The sequence below is a fragment of the Physcomitrium patens genome, chromosome 8, assembly GCF_059467195.1.
Source record: "Physcomitrium patens ecotype Gransden chromosome 8, ASM5946719v1, whole genome shotgun sequence".
In the NCBI taxonomy this organism is placed as follows: Eukaryota; Viridiplantae; Streptophyta; class Bryopsida; order Funariales; family Funariaceae; genus Physcomitrium; species Physcomitrium patens.
In genome coordinates this window covers 17,754,071-17,766,242 of record NC_143417.1, presented here as the reverse complement: position 1 = coordinate 17,766,242, position 12,172 = coordinate 17,754,071, and the positions used below count along the sequence as shown (strand labels likewise).

Below are 12,172 nucleotides of genomic sequence, written 5' to 3'. Positions count from 1 at the left end.
TGGGTAGTAAATCATGCAAGGATCTTCTTTTTGTGTAGGCATACATGATTATTGCTGGGAGTGGTACTAATGGGTTCTTGTTTGATTTTCTTTGTTTTGGATGAGGAGGGAGGAAGGGGGGAAAGAGTGACTCCAGATTCTGTGCTTGTCTATTCAACTTCTATGAAGTTGCCTTTTGAATTGAATGCTGTTTTGGCACTGTGCCCCTTCTTTCACAAATGGATCCAACTTATGGGGGGTTCAGTCTTTAAGAAAGTGGTGCCATGACCCACAAGGCCTCAATGGGGCCATGAAGCATGTCCATTCAAGTGGTGGTTATTTTCAGTAAGGTGGTGGTGAAGCTCAATGCTCTCAATGCTTTGCTAGTGTGGGTGTGGTGGATGTTGTTGTTCATATGTATATTTTCATCCATGTGTGTTCCTTCCTCTCAATGTGGTCATATGGCAGAAGGGGAGTGAATGATGTGAAGGAAGGAAATACTAAGACTCAGAAGCTTGTGGTCCTTTTGCCATGTTGTTGTCTCCACACAAAGTCTGGGTGGGTTGGTGGGTGGACAGACACAACAGGAAGTTTATTCTATTCATTGTCCAATTGATGATACAATACTCCTTTTGTCCACTGAAATTGAATGCATTTTTTTTATTTTTTATTTTTTCCTTCTAAAAAAGAGATTGTACTGGCTTTCACCAATGGGCTTTCAAATCTCCATTAAACTGAAACTCTCTGGATCAAGATAAATTAAAATAAAATATCTTTTGTTTCAAGTTTTACATTCACAGGATGCTTGGTTGTTGCTAGAAGCAGCATTTTGGAGCAAACTGCCACATTTGACCCCTGAATCCTACAATCCTTGTTTTTAATAACACTGTTTTTAAAACTTTGTAATGAATTCAAATAATCTCCCTAAAAAGCAAAACAACATAGTATTGCTTGCTTTTTCACCAGGCTCACATTTGAGTACAAATGAGGTTCTACTTCAACTTTCATTTTTGATGTTGATCATGTAAACTAAGACATTTTACTTACTTTTTAGTTTAACATCATAGATGATTAATACTCAATTTTGTGCTGAAAACATAAAAGCTGTCATTGATGAAAGTGAAACCAAAATTTTACCTTTTTGGAAACTATAATTACCTCAAAATGGATAATGGTTTTAATAAGACTTTATATATTTATTTTTATGTATAAAAATGAAACACAATGGAAACAGTTACATTTTGCAACCAGACACAAAAAATGAATAAATAAATAATTGTATATATATATATATATATATATATATAGTAGTGTGTTTGTATGTACCATTTGCTTTTTTGTTTTTTTGTTTTATAGTTGTGATGAATTTTTAAAAACTCAATCATGTTTTGGTGATTCAGATAACATTATTAAAGATTCGCAAGAGAGTAGTGAATGCAAAAAAAGTTTATGTGGTTTGTATATGTATATACACATGTACATGTATGTATGTAAAGACAGAGTGAGAGTGAGAGAGGGAAATTCTTTGTCCTCTAAATATTTGCACATAAACATCATGTTCATTTTTAGGTCCTAAAATCATTGCAGATAACACACTTAAATTTTTCCTTTACAACAATGGTTTAATGATTCATATCTAAAAGAAAATATTATTGGAAAGTATTAAGTGAATAAATCATATGTTTTGTATATGGTGTAAAGTTGAGACACATGACTTATTGACATTAGCCAAGGCAATACTGGAAAACATCAATCTTTGTCCATTAAATCTGTTCATAATGATTCTATATATATATATATATACACACACTATAAAATAAACCTAAAACTGGTTTTCTTGTATAACGTCTTTAGCCATCCCACCAAAGCTCAATGTGCGATGTAATTTTCTAACAATTTTTTTTCAAAATTAACAGCAAAATCATTTGAAAATAGCGAACGAAAAGTGTCTCCCTGTGACGAAATAATCGACAACAAAAGGACACATGTTCAATTTACAAAACACATGAGGTTGTTCTCAGGTGACCACAACAAAGTTCACCCATGCACAAACAATGAGCAACGAGGAGTTCACCTTCATAAGCCCAAAAACTGAAAATTTGTGCAAGAGTGTGTGCTTGAAACAGATGGGTAGCATATGATGGATTTTATTTACTTTTTGTTCAATGATTAGGGCGGATTTCATCCCATTCAAGTGCTTCTTTCGTAGGATCCAGATCAGACTCCATCGCAAATCTGCAACAATAGCGTGACTGACTGTTTCCTTTTTACTTTGGTTTCGCGTGAGTTTGGTGTTTTTCTGGCAGTGTGGGTGTGACAAGGTCCAACATGGTGGGAGTCGGGCACGGCAGGCAGGCAGGCAATCAGGCGCTGGCGTCGCGAGCGACGCGTCCCTGACGTTCCGGTGGATACACGCGTGCTCGTAATAAAATTCCTGCCAGGGGGAGAATCGTTCCTCTCCCAAACCCCCTCCCTGTTCCATGGCCTTATTACCTCCATAAAAACTCTGCTCTGCTCTGCTCTCGATCTCTTCTCTCTCACTCACTCTCTTTCTCTCTTGCTCTAGCATGCACGTACTCACCCACGCCCTCCATTCTTCATCTCCATCTTCGCCTTCTTCGCGTTGGCATTTGCTTCACACGCAAGCTTCCAAGTGGGTCAGGGCTTCTTCGTCGTTGCTTGCCAGCCACGACAACATGGTACTCGCTTGCAAGCTGGATTCCAGCTCACGAGTTTCCATTCGCTTCTTGTTGAAGTCTATGTTGGCAAGTTTTGTATCGTGAGATCTTCTCTAGATCTCAGCAAAGGGTATTGCACTTGCATCCTGTCGACGGGAAATTTAAGAGCTCGCTTGAGAAGTATTGGAGACTACTTCAGTTGGAGGTTCTACGGGGATCAGCAAAAGTTGCGAGCAAGGTGTTGGAGCGGGTGTTGTTCTAACAGTTGGGAGCGTCTCAAGCAGGGCAGTGGCACGTTTGATTCATCAATGGCACCTACTATGTTGTTTACGCAATCGGATCAAGGGTCTGTTGAGTCAATGCGATTGAAAGGAACTCTCATTTCTCTTCGCCCCTCGCGCGCAGCCAGCAAGAGATTGACGGTTGGTGGAACTTCTCACACGAGCCATCAGAATGCATCGCGTACGAAGAGCAGTCTGACATTGGATTTGAGCTTCTTGAGCGGGGGAGAAGACGCGTTCAATTCAGAGGAATCGGGTTGTGAGACACCCAAATCCGAGGAGCATAGAATTCCCGACGTGGACATTGATTTTTGCCCTCCAGCTCCGAAGAAACCACGCAGTATGCGTCGATCAGCACTGATATGCGCAATCGAATGCGAGAGCTCGGATGTTGTCTCGAAGGCCAACTTGGGCTTGCAAGTGTCCTCATGCTACCTGTATTGATCATTTCTTCTTAGGAAGACCACTCGGTCATTATATATTTATTGAAATTAGGTTAGAGGGTTAGTAGTAGCTCATTTGGAGAAGAATGCGATATAGGAACCCATCAGGATGTCCTCGTAGAAGGGGGGCAGCGATGCACTCTTACAAGTCAATCTGAGACAAATGCACTAGCTCCTCTACACTCTGATAGCATAGAACCGCTCGTTCTGTGGAATCGCCGCAGTTACGAAGTGATGGCGAGGAACTCAGATGCTTACGTCTGCGGAGGTAGTGCCCGTGCAGTAAAGCAGATTTATTATCAGTCTTGGTTCGATGGCCCCAAGTGATGTCGGTGATGCAACCGAGGTAATTGTCTAGCCTACTGCATTGGGGACTTCTGTTGCTTCATTTGTGAGTGTCTTGTAAGAACCATAGAGCCGCAATGGATGCTGTTGGCGTCAATCATTTTCATGTCACAGAATTATCTATTTCAGTGTCTTACCTTGATTTAAAATGTTGCAGCAGACATGTGGAACATCTTCAATGATCAAGAGTACCCGAAGGAATAGATGGACTTCATCACATGAATACTCCACGAACTACTCATGCGCCACGCAAGGTCTTGAGTTGCAGCTGGATTTGTCAAAAATTAATGCACACTCGTTTTACAAGTAGAAGCGAGAGTTCATGCGGATCGTGTATATTCACATGGCATTTGTTACGTCTAGCTTCGTTTCTTTTAGTGAGAAAATCTCTTTTCTGTCATACATGGTTTGTGCTATGATTTTGCGAGTTGTAACCGAGTAGCCCCTCATTTGTTTAAGATATATATATATATATATATATATATAAATAAATATATTTTCACAGTTGCAACTCTATCTAAAAAACGAAATTAACTACTTACAAGAAAGAGTGAAAAAGTGACATGATTGCAATCTATTGCGCGCCAACCAGAATGTAAATATCATGAAGATTTAAACTACGTATGTAAACAATATTATCCACAATATTTCGTCAAGGTGTTCAATGTATATATAGTTGCGGAAATGGGCGTTTTCATTGAACTGTCAGTTAGTAGTTAACAATTTTAAAACAGGATAATTCTATTTTCAGCATACGAAAAAAAACCGACCTAGCATTGATTGCAGCACGGTATTTAGTCCATTTGAATTTGAACCGATAGACTTCGAACAAAACTCTAAGATTTGGGTTTCAGCAGCACTGCGACTTAGTTGCTCCCTTAACCACCATATCACATGTGAACATCACCTACTTTATCATACACAATATACCAATCAACACTCTGGCAGATCGAAGACCTTATCACAGACTGATTCATAAAATTCGAAGTCTAAAAATCACTGCAACCTGCCATAATTTATGACCTTCTACAGGAAAACGAAGGCACTACAATTCAAAGGAACGATAAACTCTACAAGTTCAAGGAATAGGGGAACTGTGAGTCCTGCGAAGCCGGTTCCTGGTGGTAAAATCGGGCGGAGGGCGAGGTAGGAGAAGCACGGCTGCGATGCCACCGATAAAAGCAGCCACAGCTCCAAACAAAAAGGCCGGCATGTTGCCCCCGCCAAAGAGCTCGTCCCAAGGCCCACTCCCCACCGACACAACCATTTGGGGTGCGACGACTGCGAGGTTCAGCAATCCCACAGACAATCCTTGGCCACCACCAACTTTCTCAGTGTACGTTGCAGTGAGTGAATACGGCACCGAGTATGTCACTGCGAGGGGGATGCCCAAAATCGAGAAAATCGCCAGCGCGGAGTAGATCACATAAGTCGGTGGGCCCGCACTGGGCGCGAGAGCTGCTGCCCGAGAAGCGGCCAGGGTGACCAATCCGGTTCCCCCGAAGCAGGCCGCCATAATCATATTGGCGATTCCCCAGACGTAGCTGGATCCCAGCTTCCTACACACAAAATCAATAGCAAGCGACGACAAACCCAGCACGACGGAGTTCAGCAACAGCCCCAGAGATCCCATGTGCACGCCATCGTAGTACCATACGCTTTTCAGCGGATCTGACGGCTCACCGCCGTAGACTTCACGGCCCATCCAGTCCGTGTCGAAAAGGAGGAACGGGAACCAGGCGATCCACGTGAGCGCGGTAACGAGGAGAATGCACCACATAGGCCTCGGGAGGTCCCTCAAAGCCCCCATTAGCTCCCAGAAAAGCGCTTCGGATTCATGGTCATCCTCGTCGTCGTCGTCATCGGACGACGCCTCCGCTGCGGAGCTGGAGGTAATCCGATCCACGGGCTTGTCCGCCAACAGGGGCTGCCTCACGGACTTCGTTGCGGTGCCCTTGATTGCATTCTTAGGATCGTACGGAACCTCACTGGCTGCAGTCACGCTCAAGAAAGTGGTGAAAGACAAGAGAATCACACCCAACAGAAACGCGGACTTGAGGTTAGCGCAGGCAATGTCACACGCCTTGGTGTGCGTGAACGCAAAAATCTTGTACCAACCATCATACGCTCCCGTCGCAAACCCCAAAATGTTTCCTAAGGCCATGAACAGAGAGAAGAAAGCGTTCGCTCGACGATTCCGCTTCTGGTCCTTCCCTGTGAAATCCGCCAGCAACGCTCTGCAGGGGCCCTGAAGGGTATTGTTTGCCATGTCGAGAACCCAGAATCCGAAAACGAAAACGAGCACCGCCCGTGGGCGCGTTGCCCCAAGAATCTCGTCACCGAGGAGGTACCCGAGATCAGCCGAGAACGCAATGATAAGCACTGCGACCACCACCAAGATGGCACCACCGAGAATGAACGGCCGCCGTCTCCCATAGCTACTCGTGCAGCTATCACTGTAATGCCCAACAATCGGTTGCACGACCATGCCACTGATCGGCCCACAAAGCCAGATGAAACTCGCCCATGCGTGCGGGATTCCAAGCTCCTGCACATACGGCGTCAACAACGACAGCTGCAGCGCCCACCCAAATTGCACCCCGGCGGCAACGCTAGCAACCTGAATGAGCGCCCGGATCGGAACCCGGTTCTTCTTCTTCACCCGCTGCGATTCCATCCCTGCGAACCCAATCCACTCAATCCCTAAACACGACGCACATCGACAAGAAGATGAATCCGCTCTCAAGGGGGAAGAAGAGAGAGAGGGAGGGAGAGGTAGGTAGGTAGGTAGGTACTAGTTAACCACCGAATCCAACCAGACACGCAGGCAGGCAGCGAGGCAGCGAGGGAGGCGGGGGCGAATGCAGCCAAGTGGGAGATCCAGCAACGCCGCAGGCACTCAGGCAACGAAGCAGCTGTTGTTGCTGCTGCAGGTGCCTTGAGTGCTAGCGTGAGGTCGGGTTGGGGGACTTATGGGAAGCGTGGGCTCCTTCCACTTGGGTGGGGGTGGATGTGGGTTGGGGTGCACAGGATTGGACTGGGACTGGACTGGACTGGACTGGGTTCACGCTTCCGGTTTGGGAGGGAAGCGTGATCCGCATCGACGATCTGTGTATGTCTCTGTCTGTCTGTCCATCAGTATGTATGGGAGTTTGTGAGGAAGTGTGTGTGATCTGGAAAGTGTAAAACCTCCCTCGCCCCCACTTCCTCTGTGTTCTTCCTGTCCTCCTCCTTTTTCCGTATGATTCTTCCTCCTTTGCATTAGGGGCCATGTGGGAAAAGTCCGCTGTGAGGATTTGGTCAAGGCTGGCTCTCTCCCCAAACCCCCCCCCCTTTTCTCTTCTCGAGTGTGTGGCCTCCATTTGTGACCGCCGATTCTGCTCCTTACTGTGCTTCCCTTCCCTTTCCCACTCTGTGGTTCCCATGTTTCTGTGTTTTTTTTTTTTTTTTTTTTTTTTTTAAATTAATTTAATGTTTTTCTTCTTGACATGAGAAACAAGAGTTAAGATCTCAACACTTTTCAAAAACATTATTGTGAAGATTGTATTGGAAGTCAAATTGATGTATGATGTGAGTCTGAACTTGCTAATGAAGATTTTGTTTGTAGTGTGTTGTGGATATTTATCAATCTGAATAAGAGTGTTAATAATGATTCAAAGGTGTGTTGAAAAAAGAAGGATTAGTGTTTTCTGGATGTTTTGAGGCATTAATAAGAATGAGGTGATTGAGCCATGATGGACATGCAAAAGTTTATTATTATAAGGAAAATACATCTTTATACACAAGTAAATGTGATTATAATGGAGATAAAATATATTGAAGATTTGTATTGAGAAGCAATAATTATATATTAACAACATGATATTGTATAGTGGACCCAACTCTGTCATGTTGGATATTCTTGGCAAGAGTATGTCACATCATTGGAGTGGATTGACATGAGGTTAAGGCAGTCTGGAGTCCCACAATGGGATACATCCATAATGGTTTTAACACTTCTCTTCCACAAAGTTTTTGATAATTGTAATACATGATTGATTATCCTTGTGAATGAGCATTGTATCTGATTGCTCTAGACAATATTCTTTGAGCACCTTTCAAAGCCACAAAGCTTTCTTCAGGGCAATGGTTGCAACAACATATTTTGCTTCCTTCAATGAGATCAAGATAGTGGATTGTTTCTTGCCAAACCACATGATCACTATGCGTTGCATTCTGAATACAATGTCTCCCCTCCCTACCCTCCTCCCAACAAAGTAATGGATCACCTTGTATCTTCTTCAATTTGCATTGGTGTAACCCAACAATTTAAGGTTGTATTATCTTTTCTATATTAAATTATCAAGTTTTTTGTTCATTGTAAATACTAAAAAATATTCTTGACTCCTTGCTTGTCTGAAATGCATTATGTATCAAGCAAAATTTGTTAGAAATTGACATATCCAATAGAATGAAAAAGATGTAGAAGCAGAAGTTGAAAAAACAAATAAAAAAAAATATACTAATAATTTGCAAGACTAGGATCCTATATAGAACATCATAGTTACAAAAGAAAAATCATGGTATATACAAAGTCTAAATGAAAATTTTCTTCCAAAGAGTTTGTTCTTGAAAATCCTTACAAAGATGCTTCTCTTTGATCTTGCTCATTGATTTGACACACAAGAAGTTGCCATTGCCTCTAATCTCCCTTTCTTTCCTTAATTATCTTAGATATTAATTAAGCTCTACACAATAACAAAATATTGGCAAAAAAAAAGAAATATTATACATGAAGTTGCTTATAAGATATAACAAAGAATCTATAGTTCTTTGGTAAAAAATTTACTCCATCTATACCTATTAGTTAATTGTTTTGATATTTGATAAAAATATCTTTTTTTATTGGAGTTTCCATAGGCTTTGCATTTTCTATTTAAAATTATTTTAATTTTTTAGTAATGAATTTTATTTGTGTCACATGTTTAATGTCAACTTCTTTTTCTTATAAAAAATTTATTGCTAGAAAGTGATTGAGCTTATTAAGGTCTTTTATCTTATACCATTCTTACAGTTCGTTGTCATCTATTACAAAGATCTCAAAATTCTTCCCTCTAATTAAAAGAGCATCAATATAAATAATGAGTGCAAGCATTAAGTCATTGTCATATATTACATGTAAGCAATTGCTTGTATATAATAAGTATAATATCTTGTCTTTGTGCTTTAATGGAATGTCCATATTCTTTACAATGTTAAAGTAATTTATCTTTTCTTTCAATTTATTATTCAGATAAGCTAAGATAACATCCACTTACCATATATCTTATTTAAATATGATGACTATAACAATAAATATGTTATTTATTGCAAGGCAGGTTGTAAGCATGAACGTCTTGTGGTAATTAATGCTTTTACTATGTAATTAGCTTTTTTTTGGTAACCATACATACTTATATTGGTTTACAGATCCATTATTAATAAACTTCTTTAAAAAAATTATTTTGATTTAATTGATTTTTAGTCATAAAATAAGGCAATAAACTCACATGTGCCATGTTATTTCAATGAGTCAAGTTCCTCATCTATTGCATACTTCTATTCTTTGCTAAAAAATGAACTCATCATTTGTTAAATTATCTTTAAGTGAGTCTTAATGTGTTGATTAATATCAATAATATTTATTAGTTTGATTGAGAAAATAAAAACTTTCTATTTGAATTGATCATCTTTTTATCATGGAATTTGTTGTCTATACCTCTATTGCTTGATGTTTATTGGATGAATGCCATTTTTATTGTAGCATTGTAATTATGGCTCTTAAAAAGGTTCATCCTTATACATGTGTTGCTAATATTCTTTGTCTTTTATTACTTATGTCATGCCTAAGTTTGCATTTGTGCTGAGTTTTCTATGGTCCAATTTTGAGTGAATCTCGGATTTTGAGTCTTGTTATTGATGTTTTAGCCTTGTTACTAAAACTACTATTTTATAGTATAGTCTTTTTAGCTTTCTTTTCTTTAATTGATAGTGAGGCTTTGATAAGAATTCTTTCCATGTTATCATTAAAAAAATCATGTCTCTCTTGAAGGTATTTTGTTTTTTTAATTTTGTAATAAAAAATTTCTTCTCTTTTTATTATTTCTAAGTATTCAAAAAAAAAATATTTTTTGTTCTTTGGAATCAAGCTTCAAATACTTTTATTTTGACTTATGATACTAAATAAGATAAGTGAAATCAAAAATATATAAAAGTGATGGTTTTTCACCAAAAATTACTTGGTATGCTATTATAATGTCAAGCCTTGTAAATGACACATGGTTGTGGATCCATATTATAAAATAATTTACCAACATTTAATATTGACAATTTAGCTTTGTATTATTTATAAATATTTATACTTCTTCAAAGATAGTTTATATTATATACTTAGTCATTTTAATAATTTCATATGTGTATGAAAGATTTACTATATATTGGATGCCTTCAGCCTTAAAGTATGTACCAACTTTTGATTTAAGAATTTTTCCATTTAATAAATTTTTGATTAGAGTCACTTATATTTGATATCAATATTAACTCATTGATATCATAAAACATGAAATATGTCTTATCTTTGATTTTTTTTATAAATTAGTATATATTTCAATAAAAAGATTCAATTAATGATAATTCTATTTGAATTGAACTTGCAACCTTTCTTACACAAGGTTGTTGTAGATAAGAGTATATTGTGTGTTCTAAGAAATCTAATTCATATTTTTCACAACTATTAGGATGTTATCTCATCTTAGATTTAAGACGTTGAAGTATATATTGTCTAATTTTTTAGATTGATTTGTACTTTAATTATAGCTGTGTATTTGGATAAATATTATACCACCAAAGTTTAAGATCTTATTCTTCTTTCTTTGAATATGTACATTAATAATATAATTGATGTACATATATTCTATATTTTGAATCAATGTTGAAATTGTTATTTGAAGTTTATATGGAGCCAATAACATGGTCATCATTTGGGACTTGTGCATAACTTCTTAGACTAACAATACTACAACAATACTAGTATTTGTAATATTTCCATTTGGCATAGTATCAAAGAGATGAATCTTAAAAATTAAAATCTCAATATACTCTTATATTACTCAAAAAGACTAAGAAATCACTCAAATATGGTGATATATTGAATTAGCATGGCTATTACCAAAGATAAGAAGATTAAAAAGTCTTAAAACAAGACTAACGACTAGAAAGACATTCACAAGAGTGAAGAAGGCTTCATTCTTGCCTCTGTATATATTATCTACCTAAAAGTTATATGGCAATGTTCTATAGGATCTTCAATATATGTTCAATTTGTAAGACATGTGTTTTAACTTGTAAGGCAAGTTTCTTATATGTATGCCACATCTTTAGCTTGTACCACAAGCTACCAACACATGTGACACTTGACTAAGTTATTGGCCAAATTTTCAACATATAATTACCTATAAACATATATAAAGATAAAATCTTGTTTATAAAGGTGTTAAAAAGCTTTTCTAGAAGTTATTATGAAATTAATCTATTTTTATTTATTTCTATATAATCATATTATCTAGATAATTATTAGAATAAATATATATTTGTGATATTATCTCTCTTCTAAGGATGAATTCCATGAGGAGCAGTGATCATATATTGATTAAATTCAAAATCCAACAAATTATATTTGCCACATATTCTAATTATTATTCTCTTTGAAGATAGTTAATAGGTCTTTTTAGCCATTAATAATGTCACATTTCAAGGTGAGAAGACTTCTCTATTATTTGATTATTATCGAGGCCTTCATAACCTTCTTTAAATAAAATATTTATAACTCCTATAGAAATTGTTCCTACCTCTAATAATATCACCAAGTATTAAGAGTCTCTTCTTAGATTGTAATATCAAATATTTTATATTTTTCTATTTATTCAATAAAGAACATGTTGTTCTTGAGGATCTTCATTTTTATTAAGTCATCTTTAAAGTTGTGGCACTTCCAATGTCTTGTCTAATAACTTAGCAAATAATAGTTCTTTGATTGAATCTATTGATTCTTAGTTCTCCATCTCCTTAATGACATAAATACAAAAAAATTAAAAATAAAGATAGAAATTAAAATAGAATTTTTTTTAAACTACAATTTTTTTGTTATAAAAATTTTCTATCTTTTATTTTAATTTGGATAGATGTTTTTGATAAAAAGCATCAATCTTCTTTGCTGCATTTGTTAGATTTTTAATTACTTCCTTGTATGCTCACTAATATCATATCTATACTAATATATAAGATATTTTAACCTATTTTGACATCGCCTTGAATCTAAGACTTCTTTAACTTCATAATTTTGATTATTGTTTACTTTTATGGGAGGAGGTGGCATTTCTTGTCTTCTTGGTATATCAATTGTCTTGTATGGCTAAATAAGAGATACATA

The 12,172-nt window shown here is 37.4% G+C and overlaps 1 protein-coding gene and 1 long non-coding RNA gene across 2 annotated transcripts; one reads left to right on the top strand and one right to left on the bottom strand.

Moving 5' to 3' along the window:
* Window positions 1-3,587: 3,587 nt before the first annotated feature.
* Window positions 3,588-4,237, top strand: LOC112285544 (uncharacterized). The gene is made up of 2 exons (XR_016504617.1): window positions 3,588-3,727; window positions 3,884-4,237. It is a non-coding gene; the product is annotated as an uncharacterized LOC112285544 (long non-coding RNA).
* A 165-nt stretch (window positions 4,238-4,402) lies between these two features.
* On the bottom strand, window positions 4,403-6,824 carry LOC112285870 (sucrose transport protein SUT2). Its single transcript, XM_024527179.3, has one exon. The coding sequence runs from the start codon at window positions 6,401-6,403 to the stop codon at window positions 4,805-4,807; it is 1,599 nt and encodes a 532-aa protein (XP_024382947.1). The 5' UTR covers window positions 6,404-6,824; the 3' UTR covers window positions 4,403-4,804.
* Between the last annotated feature and the right edge of the window lie 5,348 nt (window positions 6,825-12,172).